This window comes from Haemaphysalis longicornis, unplaced genomic scaffold (genome assembly GCF_048455015.1).
Source record: "Haemaphysalis longicornis isolate Haplotype H1 unplaced genomic scaffold, Haemaphysalis longicornis Haplotype H1 scaffold_7, whole genome shotgun sequence".
NCBI classification, from domain to species: Eukaryota; Metazoa; Arthropoda; class Arachnida; order Ixodida; family Ixodidae; genus Haemaphysalis; species Haemaphysalis longicornis.
Window position 1 is genome coordinate 87,104,671 of NW_027526422.1, and position 16,395 is coordinate 87,121,065.

The 16,395-nt window shown below is 42.9% G+C and overlaps 1 protein-coding gene across 1 annotated transcript in view; it reads left to right on the plus strand.

The window, feature by feature from the left end:
- Positions 1 to 15,859, plus strand: part of LOC144144568 (dermonecrotic toxin SpeSicTox-betaIB2a-like) — a 29,320-nt gene extending 13,461 nt beyond the window's left edge. Inside the window, exons 5-11 of the mRNA XM_077676077.1 lie at positions 3,724 to 3,858; positions 8,943 to 9,041; positions 11,585 to 11,822; positions 13,175 to 13,306; positions 13,871 to 13,996; positions 14,298 to 14,538; positions 15,613 to 15,859. Coding sequence (XP_077532203.1) covers positions 3,724 to 3,858; positions 8,943 to 9,041; positions 11,585 to 11,822; positions 13,175 to 13,306; positions 13,871 to 13,996; positions 14,298 to 14,538; positions 15,613 to 15,748 — 1,107 coding nt within the window. The 3' untranslated portion in view covers positions 15,749 to 15,859. The remainder of the gene's footprint in view (positions 1 to 3,723; positions 3,859 to 8,942; positions 9,042 to 11,584; positions 11,823 to 13,174; positions 13,307 to 13,870; positions 13,997 to 14,297; positions 14,539 to 15,612) is intronic.
- The last annotated feature ends 536 nt before the right edge of the window (positions 15,860 to 16,395 follow it).

The following is a 16,395-nucleotide window of genomic DNA, read 5'->3' on the forward strand; positions in this document are numbered from 1 at the left end:
AGTCACCTATACAAACCAGTTTACACACTTCATGATTGAAAAACAGCGCGGAAAAAACATGGCACAAAAAAAAGAATGAAAGGACGAGGAGTAGACAGGACAGCGCAGCTTCAATTATGAACCTTCACCAACTCGCCCAAATCACAGTCCTCTTGAACTTTATACACATTTTTATGTCATATCAAATAAGAAGTGCTAAAAACGACTAATAATAGAACCGCAAGATCAAAGTCACAGAATTTTCAGGATTAAGAATTTTCAGGGTTAAGCAAAGTAATCCACTTTCTTGTGCTCTCGTAAAGCTCAGGTGGCTTTGTTGCAAAAGGGGCGAAATTTAGTATAATAATATGAATTTCCTCGGTTTTGCTTAGATATAGTGTTTCGTGGGCCAGATGCCTTATGAGTTTGAATATTGCGCCAGTCATCCAATGAAAATGGGAGTGCTGTGGCATATTGCAACGGTTTTTGCTGTTGAATAAATAATGGCATTACTGAAATGGTTTTGAAATGTGTTATATCCTAAATTTTCCCGATGGGGTGCGAGAAGGTGTTTAATACTTGCTCTACGCGGTGTCTCAGCACAGGAAAATTTATTTTGTTTTATGATTTCCACCATCTCGGCAGACAGAAATGTTTCTTCGAAACAACATGACTATGGGGAAATTATCCGTAATGGCAATATCGCATACATTCCACCAGCTTTAGGGTGAACCAAAATTGCAATAAATTTGGTCTATTGCTGAGGAGGACTCAGCAGTACTTCTATTTTGGGCAGTAATGACTTTATGAATAACAACACTATGTGCACTACCAGAAGTACCCAAAAGTTAGAAGTAAAGGTTATGCTTGTGTGTTTAAAAGGGCAGGGGCCCTGTGCAAATATACGCGTATTGGCACAAGCCGTAAGACACAAGCGCACACGCATCCGCAGGTTCTTTAGGAGCGAAGCCCCGTAGAGGCTCGGGCTATCGGCATCCCCTGTCGTCGTCGTCGTTTCATGTAGTCACGGTACTAAGACACCGAGACACTCGTTTTCCAACGCCTAGCGCTAGAATACTTCGTGCTTCAAAGACTCAATACTTTTACAGAAAAGTTGTATACCTCTACCTCCCAATGGTTTCATCTCCGTGGGCAAAAATGCAACGGCGCCCATAATACACTCATTCACTGCATTCTTCGCCACTCCCCACGTTGCACTTTAGTGGAGATGGCCCGGTCTTTCTTCTGATTTGGAAGCAACAATTTCTGGATGCCACATATTTGACCGAGTTTGACCGGGTTCCCCATAATCTTCTCTTGCTTAAGCTCTCTTCTCTTGGAATTCCCATTAATATACTACGCTGGATCGAACACTTTCTACAAGGCCGCATGCAATATACTACCGCTAACAACCAACGCTCATCGCTCGCCAATGTAACTTCTGGAGTCCCGCAAGGCGCAAGCCTATCACCATTGTTGTTCCTCATCTACATAAACGATTTACCGACCAATATTACAACAAAATTACGATTATTCACTGATAGCTGCGTCATCTATAACCCCATCCGCTCTCCCTCTGACAACCACTCCTTGCAACACGATCTCAACACAATTTCTACTTGGTGCGATAAAAACCTCATGCCATTAAACCTCAAAAAATGCAAAGTCTTGTCATTCTCCCGAAAACACACTATTATTCAACACCTGTACACAATTAAATCAGTACCAGTAATCCCGGCCACTACGTACAAATACCTTGGTGTTCATCTGACGTCATCGTTGTCATGGGTGTCCCATATCGAATCCATCTGCTCAGACGCTTCACGCACACTTGGCTACCTCCGTCGCAACCTTAAAACCGCATCCGCCGATGTTAAAAAACTTGCATATCTAACGTTCGTTCGACCAAGGCTAGAATATGCATCATCAATTTGGAACCCCTCGCAATCATATCTTTCTCACGATTTGAAATCGATACAAAACCGTGCCACCCGTTTTATAACATCGCAGTAGTCCCACACAGTCAGTGTGACGTCACTCAAACAGTCCATCAACCTCCCCACCCTCGCTACACGCCGCGTTATCGCTCGTTTGTGCCTTCTACACACCTTCTATTTCCCGTCACAATCACGACATGCTTTATTGACGCCCCCAACAAGAGCTTCTGCCCGTCTTAACCACAGTCACCAATCTCTAGAATCAAGTGCCGTACATTATCAATGAATAGTTCTTTCTTTCCTCACGCAATAGCAATTTGGAATTCCCTACCCAATGACATAGCTTCATGCCCTAACCGAAAATTATTTCGCAAAAAACTTGAAACGGCGATCCTTTCAGCCTTCACGTGATACCCCTGCCGAATCGATTGTGAAAATTCTGTTGTCACGTTCTCTCTTTTTTTTTCTCTCTCTCTCTCTCACTCGAGTAATTATGTTTACAATAGTTTCGCTATTCCTAAGTAATGTTGCTTTTTATTGTAGTCTTGTTTTTGTTGTTGTTATTTTCGGTGTATGTATTCTTATACCTTGGCGCAAGCCCCCCCTTATGTAATGCCTTCGGGCCTTTAAGGAGCAAATAAATGAAATAAATGAAATGAAAACCATGTATCTTGGATATCCATCTGATGTAGACGTATCAGGGCCAGAAAGGCCTTTTTTGGCGTAACTAGAACTCGGTTTTATCCAAAACATTCCGCCAAACTGGGTTTGAAGTTAAACTGGCTCAATTTATCAAACTCATTTTAGCTATTGCCCTTTTGAGTAATAGAAGTATGAGCAGCCGTGTCAATGAAGTTCTGAAGACGAAAATATTCTGTCTTACACTAGGCATACCAAGTTTTGCTGTGTATCTGGTACATTTTATTCCGGTGGCTGTGATTAGTACAGCTGATTTAAGCGCCAGTAAGGATGTAAACTCAGCACAAGTAGAAGTAAAATACAGTGATTGTAAGGCCAGTGCGATTCACTCGCAATTAGGGTGTGGCGTCGCTCCAGTGGCGATGGCGCTGGGGCTGAGTGACAACCAATGAGTGCGGGCCTAGCGGCGCCGGTGCGCAAGCAGCCACAAACGCCACGAGCGTGGAGTAGAACGGGGCCCCAGTTTCTGGGTGCACGGCATAGCGTTCAGACGTGTCTCGGCTTGCCTCTCTGTCGCGTTCGCGACAAGGGTAAAACGACTACGCAAATGAATAGCCAGAATAAATTACCGCACGCCTAAATAAACATTCATAACTGCACGTGATTTTCATCCTGAAATTCCCATCCTAACACAGGCGAAATTTCATGTTTTCGTCAAAATGATATCTGCAACCGGGAAAATCGTATATTCTTTCAGACATTTGCAGAGCATAGGGTTTGTTGAAGCACCAGTTGTCAAAAATGTTAGTTCTAAATTATCCACATTTATTACCACTTTGTTTCGACTCTTATGTTGTATATCCACAACGCTGTTTTCTTTCGAGTGGTGTTTCTTCGCCAAATGTTAGTGTGGTTTCAACAGTAGCTCTGGGGTCCTTTTTTGTCTGCTTTTTGCTGTACAGGAATAAACCGCCTTTATTATGGCTTTTGTATACTCGAAGACTGCACAGCAATGGTTGCTATATTCTACAGCTGGCGTAAATAATTCATTGTTACCCAATCGTCTTTATGCTTTTACGTCGCATATGTAATAATGATTTATACCTTGGTGAACTGCAATTTGAGTTCTTTAGGTAACAAAAGAACCATTCGTTGTTGATTGTTACAGGAGGCACATCTACTCAAGGAAGTGAATGAGCTACATGATTTAAGCAGCGGACATTTAGAATGGATATTAGTACCCCAATGGGTCGCTCCTAAGACTACTAAAAACGTCCACGCGAAGTACAATATCGCTACAAAGGTATGGTGTTCCAACTTACTTACGGCACTCATAATTGAATATTGCTGTGAACGAAGTTGTCAGTTCAAATCCTAGCGTACAAGTTTTATACCCCAGTCCGTGCAAGACAAATTTCAGCTTTCTAAGAGAGAAGAAATCGCGTCGAGAATCATGAGGTATATTTTTCGTGTTAAGTGAACATATACGTGTGCCCATAAGGCTTGCATTCCGATTGCTATAGAATGCACATATTTCTCTTACGAGCACATACGCAAAGACATGACCTGGTACAAAACTAAATTCTAAACACAGATAATATAACACACAGAGAACACGGGCAAACTTACATTAGCCAGCTCACTCATTGCTAATTGTAGTTTTATGACAAGCAAGAAGCATCCCCAGTGACTATGTTGAGCAGCTAGCAATTCGCAAAAGACTGGTAAATCTGATTTTTAACATGCCTATGAATTTTAAACGCAATCACATTTCCATTTTCACGAAAAGCATTTTAATGTAAAGTTGCGGTACTGTTCTTGTAGCTGTTAAGTATAATTTTTCGTCGTAGCTTTAGAAATACCATAGATAGCAGAGGATGCGTAAAATTATAATGGATAAATTATAATAATGGATAAACCTGTTAAATGTTGGCGCTGCACTTGTAAATGCTCACGTGTAAAATAGCCGTGCTATTGTCGCAATGATTATTTCAGTGCTGTTGGTGGTCATTAATAAAGCGGGAGGGAAGCAAACAAAAAAGTGCAAATTAAACAGTAGGAACGAGGTGATGCGTGCCGTTTTTCGTGCGAACCATGTACAGTACTTTGAAGATCGTCCATCTTTCCCCATGTAAAAAATATCCTTGTGCCAAATCAGTCATTAATAGTCTGTCCCTGTGTATCAATCTGACAAGGTTCCCAACATTTTCTTCTCTCATTTCTAAGGAATCTTTCACTTTCGCACATTTCTATGTACGTCTACCCAATACATATTGTTTAATCGAATAATTACTCAATGCGCAACTAGGGTTCGCATTTATTTGATTCTTTAGAGGTAATCATTTTATAACTAGTGAAATGCATCACCCACGCCCGCTGGTACCTTATGTAAAGTCTCGAACATCTTTAAATAGTCTAAAAACTATTTTGATAACAAAAAAATCTCTACTGAGAACTTTTAAAACAGGACAATTAAATTGAACTGTGAAGACGTTGAAAAATATTTATTCCTGTAAGCCGTTGTGAGCGGAACAGATGACTCACAGATCGAGTTATATTTAAGATTAAGTTTAGGATTACGTTTTGTTTTTGTTGCGCTGATCATCAACTATTAGGTTTCTTTCACACTGTATGGCCCTTTTTTGCTGCCCTAAAGGAATAATTGTCAGCCTATTTCGTCCTTGCAAAGCGGCAGCTTCTTTATTAAACGGGCTCATGAACTTAAAACGTTCCCGTTCCACCGAGGTATAACGGGTAAATTACATACATTGAAAACGGATGTTTGGATTTAAAAAAAAAATTAAAAAGGTAATTACACAAGATAATTACGCAGAAAATGACTCCCTACAGAGTGCAGATAAATACAAAAGATCTAAAAGTTGTTATCGCGTTATTTGCCGCTGGCTTTGTTTCTGCGTGTGTGTGAAATTGTGACAAAATATCTGAGGGGATAGTATTGTTGAATATTAGCGTTAATTATTATTGTCATTTCTTCTAAAATTTTCAATGTTTTTGTATGTTTTGTTAGCTCCGGTTTCCTTCTTGCGAGATAATTTGTATGGATATTAAGAAGTTATTCTCTGTGTTTGCTTGATATTGGGCAGTCCTGTAAATGGTGGTCGAAACTGTCTGCTGGTAGGTTACATTGCGGCAGCTGTAACTGTAACAAGCGGCAGCTGTAAGTACTTCGTAATGGTGGTAATTCTGTCGACATCTGTTCGTTGCTTTCGCCGGCGAGAACAGGCCTAAAAAGCGAAATAATGGCGCCAGTCGAAAATTACATGAATCCAACCCGTGACCTCTCACTTAAAGAGCATAAATCATAACCCTTTATGCCGCCAGCTTTCACTTACAAGTTATAGGTATTGGTGTTCTATCCACGGTTTCTGATATTAACGTCCGAGAGGAGGAACAAACTAATTATTCTTGGCTTAAGTGATAATGCGAAGCTTTCATTGTTCTTGCTGATGGCAAAGTCGTTCCCTAAACCAGCTGTAGCAAAGCCAACTTTACACCATGAGGGACACACATTGTGATGATGATGATGATTTTTTATTATAAGAAAAAAACGTTTCCCGTCGTCAGAATAGAACCTCGGTCCGTCGCGTTATGAAGCCAGTGTCTATAAGATGCGCCATTCGGACACGGTCGAAGCAGTTTGGATTCTAAAGCGAATTTCAACACTTCACCTTGAACAACGAGGTTGCATGGGGGAGGGGGGAGCGGTTCTCAGGATTCGTTTGCTGTCGTCTGAGTTTGTAATTTGACTCAAACGCAGTTCGTACTTTGATTGTTGAGACTTGGATTTTGACTTTCAAGTGGTGTGCACTTTGATCGTTGACGCTTTGACTTTAACTGCAGCGGCTTTGAACTTGGCACTTCGTCATTTGATTTTCGTACGCAAGAAAGCTTCGGGTTTTACCCATCATCGTCATTCAGCGAAAGGGTTTGAATTTTTTTAATGCACCCGGACACACATACGCCCCAAATTAGAAACCGTTTCTACTACACCATCAGGGAAAGCTCTCACGACACATATCATTAGGAATCATTCACTGAAGACGGCAAGGACAATAACTTTTCAGGTGATCTAAATCTGCATGTGCGCCAGGCCAGTACTAACATGTACAGACGCGGCATTTTGAGAGACAGAGCACTACTTGGACGCACGACAAGAAATACGCGCGTGTACAGTTTAGCATCCGCGTGTGCTCGCAAGCTTAGCACAGTGCTATACTCCCGCAGAGTGCCACATCGCTGTACATGCGCATTGGACAACGCTTTGTAAGATCACTATTTCACTTATTTTTTTTAAGTGAGTAACAATTTCAATCAAGCACTCAGTCAATCACATAATGCATTTGTTCCCAAGCACTGATAGGTCCGACATAAAAATTCTGGCGAGTACTCTGCAGCCTAGCAAAGTGTTAAACACGGCACAGCGTACCGCTACCATATGTTCGCACAGGTGTTTTGAGCAATGCTTTCTGAGCAAGAATGTATGCAGAGTCCGGTGTACGCAAGTTAGAGAGAATGATCAGGATTCACCTGAACCGTCTGAACGACGCATATGAACTAAATGAGGCTTGCTCGTGCAACTAGAGGGTGTCTGCATCAGATCTTCTAATAACTTTTACTGCGGACCATGTTCTTGCTATTATACTCGCTAAACATTTTTTTCATTATGTGGTTTTCTGTTGTCTTCTCACACGTTTGCCTATGAATGCGCGTTTACTGGCTGCCAGCACTGTGCCGCGGCTCATATCATCGAAACCTTGAGCCAATTTGCAGCAGAGCCTATCAGCGTTATTTCACTTTCAAGTATATAGCGAGTTTGACGCGAAAAAACAGCATCACTGCAACAGCAAGGTGCAAGGTAATTGCCCGCAACACAGAGCGGGAACTTACGTTATAGGAAAGAGCAGCGCATCCGACAAGGCTCACGTGACATAAAAAGTAAGAATAGGAACGCTTAGCGCGCAAGAGTGTGAAGCCGTGCAGCTAACGCCCTGGTGCTTCGGGGTCAATGGCGCAACTGCTACTCTTTATGCCACACTCTTTAGCATTGTTCACTGTGGTTAACCTAATCAGCATAATATTTGCGTCGCGGTCTAAGTCCACATTATCAAACTGGCCTAATTTTTCCGGGAAGCATTTATTACTAGCCCGGCATTTAACGTCATGCATTTTTGGTTTATGGCTTTATATCACAAGTTCCTCTAACGTGTCATAACCGGTATCGTGAGCGTATGCAGCCCGACACACACGCACACGCACACGGACGCACTACTGGAACTACTTTTTTCATGGTCAAGACTGCGTCAATTGAAAACGAGTGCCATTCATGAATTCTGCCGATGTAATTTTTCTAATTTTCAAGCAGTAAATTAAGGGCGAACAGTGCATGTTCTATTGGTATCCGTCGTAATCTCAATATTCAAAGTGTTTTTCAATGCCCTTTACAAAACATCCATGCATTCATGCAAAAATAAAATCATGCATACGGGTACATCGCACTCGCGGCATGACCTGCAGGCTGTACGCCAAGCTCGTAGCAGCAGCGTCCCTTTGAGTGAGAATAATGTTAAGAAGCGTTCCCTGTTAAGTGCCAGCGTTAATGTAGCCTTTGTTTTTTACATGTGCTTCGTTGGCCGGAGAGCACATAGGGAGCCGAAGATACCTGATGTTGTAGCTTTGTATCCAGTATTTTTTCATTCATACTATTTAGGTTAGCATAGTTTAACAAAGCTATAACATAAATGAAAAGCGGCACTACTACATATTGATAGCGACGTTCGCGCAATTCACTTGCAGTCGCGTAATTTGAAATTTCAAAATTATTAGTCTGAAGGTAGTTGCTACATCTGGGCTGTGCCTATAATCAAGTCGGCAATTTATCATAGAAGACCCATCCTGGCACTGGTTCAATGTAGCGTTGGAGCTAAGCAGGATTATGACAGCCTGGCTAATTATGAAATTCGGGGTTTGAGTAAATTGTTTTTTGTTGTAACTACGCACTATTCTTGAGAATTTTCAATCCCAATAACGAATTTGCGATAATTTTTTGTTTATAATATTTTCTCATTGCTTGTAAAGTCCGTGGTTTTGTATTGGGTTACGTCCTTAAATACAAGTGTTACTTCGAGAGCATCACAGGGGCCTCTTTCCGGTCTTGTCGGTTTACCACCCGAACCAACACCTTGATGACCGGGGATGCAGCCATTAAAGAGCATGCCCCAATGGTTGTTGCATGTTGCTATTGGTTATGTAAAATGGCTGCTAGGTGGTCTACACCGCGTTCGATCCTAGGGTAACGCATAGAAAATCGATAAAAAATAACTTGTATTGTTTATACTACAAAGAAATCTACTGCTGATTATTTTATAGGAGGCACAATTCAAGCAACCGAAGGAAGTTTTTCTTTCATCTGCCGGCAACGCAAAATGTACACTGGAAGGCCTCGACAAGTTGGACAGCGGTAAAAAGGTAAGAAACGCGAATATTTCAGGACTTCCATAAATGCCTACTTCAACATCCTTAGTTCGATGCCTAAAAGTTAAGCATAAATGCTTTTTTTAAATTCTGGGAGTTGGCCGACTTGTATACCTTCACTACCGCTCTGTTTGGATCTCTATGTCATGAATTAAAAACTGCGCTGTGTTAAACGCTTGTTTCCTTAAAAAATGCCACTCTTGTTTCTAAAACAGCACGAGGTACTCTTTTTGGTCTTCTGTGCAGTGTGTCACTGCACCGAAATGGGGTCTGTTTTCTACAGGTCGTCATATATTGCTTGCAAGTGGCCTAGGCTTCTTTTTATTTTGGTGCTGCACATAGGATAAGAAATATAAATTTTGTAAAATAAAATTTAGCTTTATCAACTAAGAGATGAAAACATTAATTGCTGATTATGCTCTAACAGGCACGTCTTGAATGACTAAAAATATATTCGGTCTCTTAGAAAGATATTAGCATAGACATCGTGTATCTCCTAAAATTGTGAAGATGTCTATGGAAAGTTAGACAGTGGTACAAAGGTACCAGATTTGATTTTTTTTTTTTTTGGATTCTTAATCATTTTTCCCGTGCGCGTGGATGTATGTAGAAACGTTGAATGTCGAACCTCATCCCGTGCAATGGGCACAAAAAAAGAAGGACACGTTGTGAATTTAACTACATAACAGCATATTGCTTTTAACAAGCCAGTTCACGCGACTCTGTCTGAGGTAAATGAAACATTTACATAAGCCCATGTGGGGTGAATTGCCGGAACAGGAATAGGTATTTGCTTCTTCTGCGAACATAAAGGCAAAAGGACAACCTATAATTAAAGAAAAAACACAAAGCATAAGAAAAAGAAAAAGACAACATTGCAAAGCTTGATATCGCTAGCTTGCTTACTGCTGATTGCTTTTACGCTCAGCGATAAAATGCCACTCGGGCCGCTGAGCTGATTTCAAAGGGCTACTCTAAAGCAAATTTCTATCATGCGCAGGTTTCTTCTTTTCTATGAGCGGACTTTCTCGGAATTCCTGGAAATTTATGAATATACTCGAACTGTGATTTACGTCATAAATTTGTTATTTTTATATAAAAAAGATGGATAGTTAATATCCAAACTTGACATTGAACGGACGTTTAGTGGATGTAAATTATTACTCAGTCTGCGCTTTGTTTGTATCTAAATAGGATTACTTGGGAGACTTTACACCCCTGCCGTCTGGGAGAACCCGCAAGTTTCATATATAACCTGATCAACCAGCCATATGCGGTCTACTACTAGGCAATTATAAAAAAAGCACCCGCTACGCAAAAAAGAAAAACTATAAAAGCTATGGAGTAAGCTTCTGTCGGAATAAATGGTTAAAGAGCGGTAACGGTTAAGGAACTCGAACCGAATTTAAAAATGGAAGATTGCTTTGTCCTGGTTGATTCTGCTTCCAGGCGCAGATACGTGGTTTCGCGAGGTAACGAAGAAGTAACTGAACACTGCTTGCAACGAGGCGTAAATCCTTCTGAATATTTGCTCCTTGTGGGTAGACTTTTAAACTGTCGCGAAAAAAAGACACGACGCAGAACATCGTACCACCCTACTTATTTACCGCACATTGACGATTTTTTAAAGCAGGGCAACTTATTTGCACCGTAAAAATTGCCGTCAATGAACGCAGTTAATCTTTTTGTCGAGCGATAGCGCGGTTTTTCTGGCTTTGCGAAAGAATACAACTATTGGTTTGCAGAGGATTAGCTTTATTGCATGTCTTGCTTCAGGCAGACACCAGAATTGCCGTCATTAACCACAGTCAATCAGTTTGTCGAGCGGCAGCGTGGTTTTTCTGGCTCTGGGAATGAATACGACCATTGGTTTGCAGAAGTTTAACTTTATTGCATGTCTTGGTTCAAGCAGACACCAGACTTTTGTTTAGCAGAGTGCCACCTTTGTAGCAGTAACTATGGCACCTACAATTGAACCACACACGATACATAGGAAGCTGGGCGGCGTGGGCGCTCTCGGCACAAGCACGCAGTGAACGTAGATTCAACCAGCGCCTCAGGCAGCGCCGTGAAAAAAGAAATGCCCTTGAGCCGCTGTGCGTTTTCACTGCGTACCCGCCGAGGCACTCGCTGCCTCTACGTTTAACCTTAGCTGGGTTTAAATGTCAGATTTACCGAACGAGGCGTTTTCTGAACTGGCATTTGGACTGGTAAAGCTGCCGATCTAAATCTTTCGATATACATCCGTTTGCAAATTCTTCAGTGTATTTGATTGCACTTTTTTATGGATGCTATTGTCTTTTTTTCTGCAATTATGCCCTAACTGGAAGTGGTAAGCGAATGTATAACAAGACTCAACCGGTAGCAGAGTTTCAAGCGTCTGCTATTCGGAGTTTCAGTTGTTTTTTTTATGGGCGCCATGTTGTTACGTAGGATGAATCATCACAAGGTAGAAGTACAGTTTCTACGGAGATTAATGTAGTGTTGTCGACTGGGTGGAAACGTGTAGGTTAACACGCTTCCTTCTGCTTCTACAGACCGTGGCCTCAAAGCAGCGACCTATTTTTATCATCGGCCACATGGCGAACTCGCTGCCCGAAGTGAACAGTTTTCTTGAAAAGGGCGCGAACGCCCTCCAAACGGACGTCCGCTTTACCCAACATGGAACGGCGACACGCTGCCACCACGGCTTGTTATGCGACTGTTTCCGGGACTGCTTACAGGAGACTGAGTTCACGGAATACTTGGATTACATGCGGAGCATCACCAGTGGAGGTAGGTACCACAGCCGGTCCCTAACTTGTTGCAGACCACCCAGTGGTAAACGAAGACGACCCGTACGTGCACAAACGCAGAAAACTCTATTATTGGCAGGGGTGAAAGCGTGTGCGCTTCTAATTTCGCGAGGTCAGGTCTTGAGTAGCCTTTCCTAGCACCGAGTTAGTGGACAGGTGAATGGACAGGGGAACAACTTAAATAGCATTCAGTGTTTCCGGTGCATACCGAATGGGGCAAGCTTCAGAGGTCCTGGCACATCGGGCTATTACATTTTAATCCTACAGGGAACTTTATTTTCTTACTCTTTGAATCTACTGCTTGCTATCATACACTCGTGTAACAGGGAGAGAGAGAAAGCGACAGAAACATGTTTGTTGAGAGCATTGATGATGTTCTTGTAGGAGCGGACACCTCTTCACAGGAATACATGAGCCGTCTTTGCATCGGCTCCTCCCGTGAAGAGAAGAGCTGGTCCGAGAGGCAGGGGCTGGACTGCAGTCTCCCACTGCTCTTGAGGGTTGGTGGTGCGGGGAAGGGGTAGTAGGTGCAGGTTTTTCTTGCATTCTATGACAGAATGTCTGGGTACACCTGGCTGTTAGCAGTATTTGCATTCCGCTGGATATTGGGTGGGGTGTATCCGGTGTAGCCTAATTGGATGCGGGAAATTCTCATTGTTATTTCTTGATACCTCGCCAGGTTTAGGGAAGGCAGTGGGAAAGTCCGTCGATTAGGCATGCAATGTTGCGTTATTTATTGGTACGTTTCAAGCGGCATTGACTTCTGCACATTTTCCGAGGCCTGATCGGCAAGTTCTCGGGCCTTTTGGTAAGCACATTCGCTGGTCTCCATGGAGGAATGTGCAAGCACCCATACTATCCTCACTTTTCTGTTTGAGAAGTTGGTTGAAAGCATAACGTAATCAACTGCTTACTGCTTGCTACGATAAACTTGTGTTACGTAGTAACTGAAACTACACTCATGGAAAAGCCTTTTCATGGTCTGCGTGTTCACACCTCCAGTTTCCCTCATTTCCACTCATGAGCGCAGGAGTGTCGCTACTTTGACAATTCATGGTGACCTCGTTCTCGCATTCACACTCTATTTGAACATTATACGTGCAAGCAAGCCGTCAGCCAACACAATCACCCAAGCCTTGCGAACGACCCTGGTTCATTGCTGTGGCAAACCACGTGCTGAATGTGCCGCAAGCGTGAAGACTCAAGAACATCCTCAAGATGCATAGGTTTCGTAATTGTGTTGAAATTAGTTTGGGTTTTTAAGCTACTCTTACTCTTGCATTGTAAGTTCATGCATTTTTTGTTTGTTTTCTTTTATTTTATCTTTAAAAGAACAAGCTAAGTACAAGGACAAGGTGTCGTTCCTGCTTCTGGACTTGAGAACGGAGGATATACTTCACGAGTACAAATACGACGCCGGCTTAGACCTCGCCACCAAGTTGATTCTGCATCTTTGGAAAGATGGTGAGCCAAGCACTTTTAGCTGGGACGAGATAAGATTTGCAAAAATTATACATTCACTGTTGCCTGACGGGAGGGCCGTTACCAGAGTAAATATAGCGTATAAGGGCCATAGAAAGTGCACGGCGACGGATTAGACGCCTATTCAGAAAATGTCCTCCAAAGCTTTCTCGGCGCGTCACTAGTTACCATTTTGAAAATTTGAGCGCAATATATTCTTCCTCTATTTGTGGTGCGCCTGCGAAAACGCATGCACCATTACAGTTACACGGGCATCAGGAATTCATCCTTCCCTTCGGCACTTATGCAGTGAGGAACCATTCCAGAAACTATTTCTTAATTTCTCAGTAAGCAGTTTCTGGCACGGCGACTTTTTTAAAACTCGCCCTTTTTTCCAATCGTAACGAGCCGTGTTAGAAGAACAGGTTAATAAATCAAACACAACGATGATAATTATTCATTATCCCACATTAGTATGGTTATGTATTCGTTGCTCTTTACGTGAACTGCTTCCAGCTAGTGTATGCTTTACGTTATTATCGTTTTCTTTTCTTCTATTTTTTGCAGTCGCGATCGATGACGCCCTAAACGTGCTACTTTACGTGAACAGTGTTGAGGACCGGGCTCTCTTGAGAGGAGTTTTGGACAGCATCAACTCTCTACCAAGGTCGGAATCTTGGAAGGAACGAGTCGGTGAGTTGGCCAGTTTAAATAATAGGCCATGCGCCCGTGCCTAAACCTAACACATTTTTTTCCGGTTTATTACTTTCAAAATTCTTAAATGTGGTCATTCTATTGCAAGAATGCTGGCCATAACCATGGAGAAGCTAAACTTATTGAGGTTTGCCCGGGCCGGGCCTGCGGAGCAATGTATTGTTTGCATATTAGTACTCGACATTTCGAAATTTAAATGTATATCTCACGAAACCCCCAATTGAGAAAGTAGCATTTTACATCTGCCTTAAACTCCCCAATCTTTCTCGCGCGCGTACAGGATTTGACTTCGGGGCTTTCGAATCGCCTGCTGCAATCCACGAAGCTTTCTCTGACCTCGGCATCTATGGTCAGAGGTGGCAAGGAGACGGCGACTCGAACTGCTTTGCGGATCTCGGGGGTGACTTTCGGCTACCGGAGATTGTCGCTGGCCGGGACGGCAAGAACCCCGAATGCGGCTACGTTGACAAGGCCTACGCCTGGAATATCGACACGCCACTTACCATCGAAAGAATGATCAAGTGAGCCCACTTCGATCTAAAATGGCCGTACTTTGGCCGTCCAAGGACAGCCACATGATTTTAATATTGTGCATTAGAATGGTCGCCTGTTAGGTCAATTGCTGAACAGAGCCAACGTAGAGTAAGAATTCTGGAAGTGATTGATAGACGATGGCACTCTGCTCCTCTTCGACCCCAGTTTTTGTTTCTGACTCATACCTGATTCGTAGGAACTAAGGCCACTTCATCCTGTTAATACTCTATCATAACTGTTATTTTATTCCGGCAATCGCAATAAATACATTGATACGTTGGGTAAGTTGAGTCTCCCCAGAGTCTGTCTTTGTCCTCTTGATTAACATAATAATCCGAACGCCATTCAAAACAGTAAGGCGGAAAAATCAGCTAATTCGTTGCGCGGACACTGCTCTGCCGGGGCAAACGAATGGCCCACAAAAGTCTTACAAACAGCACACGACGCCGGACGGCTCACACCAACTTTTAAGCAGGAGGCCGGAGTTGTAGCATTTTCGGTGGTGCCACCATGGTGTTACAATTGTGCGCCACAATCCCATTGAGCCACGTTCGTTGTTGCAGATCATCGTTGATGTCGAGGAAGATCTCATATCGAATTGTTGTTCGCTTCTCTGCCGCTACTAAAATTAAAAGTAAGACCTGCCAGTTTTATCGAACCACAGTTCGCTTAAATCGTTTGTTTGGTACCCTCGTATTTTGTGCATGTTTGCCGGCATCAGCCAATCTGTGCTGGCCGCAACAGTGACGCTAGGCCATTAGACAAGTGCGGTAAATTTTTTTGTGCGTCACCGCCTCTGCTCCCATTATTTTTAATTACCAAACTTAATGCACGTTCTGACCGTAGCAAAGTCTCTTGCCGTTTCCCCAGTTCCTTAAACTTATAAGAAAATTGCGGCTACTGGAAATTTTCTTCTATGCACCCGTCAGTGGAGACTTACATCTACGCGTCCATTTTTAAAGATAGACGCGTAGCGTCCTTTATAGCCTTCCGAAAAAATAACTTCAACATGCCAAACACACTAAAGTATTCTGAGCTCTTTCTTACTCTTTCTTCGGCAGACTTGGAGTCGACGGGATTATCACGAACCATCCTGAGCACGTGATCCAGGTGATCGAACAGGACAATGTCGCAGACAAAGCGAGGTGCGCTGGCCCATCCGACAGCCCTTGGGTCCGGGTCATCACTGTCTACTAATTGACATCAATCACCCTCCAACTGTATCAAGGAGATGTGGGTAGTATAAATGTAGAAAATATAAATTGTGGAAACAAAAAAAAACACTGATAATAAAACAACTGAACAGACTGAGTGCCTTCGTTTCTTCCTATTAATTCGCTCTAAAGGTTGCTTAAGGATAACACGTGGATAGAATACCCGCCGCGGTGACTTAGGGGCTTGGGCGTTGCACATAGCACGAGGGTGTGTCTGTTCGATTTCAGGCCACGGCGGCCTTTTTTTTTTATGAAGGCTAAAAGTTGAAACGCCGGTATGACGACATTTGAACGCACGCTGAAGTGATGCAGAAGGTCAGAATTAAACCGCAGCCCTCCACTGCGGCAGGCACGCCTCGTCATCAAGGAGGAGCTTTGGTGCCTAAAGCTGCGGGGGAATTACCGCAAGGGAAAGGCAGCCTGTGATAAAGGTGGAGAAGCTCACAACGGAGGCGATTTACGTAAAGATGACAATAAAAAACTCCAACCATTGTGTTCAATAAAGACAAGACAAATTTCGAAACCAACCAGGCTTAATTCCTCATCAGGGAGAACAAGGTGCGGTCGTGGGCAGCAGATATGTGTGGTCGGAGGAATGAACTTTATTCAGGTGAGCCTTCGGTTTTAATG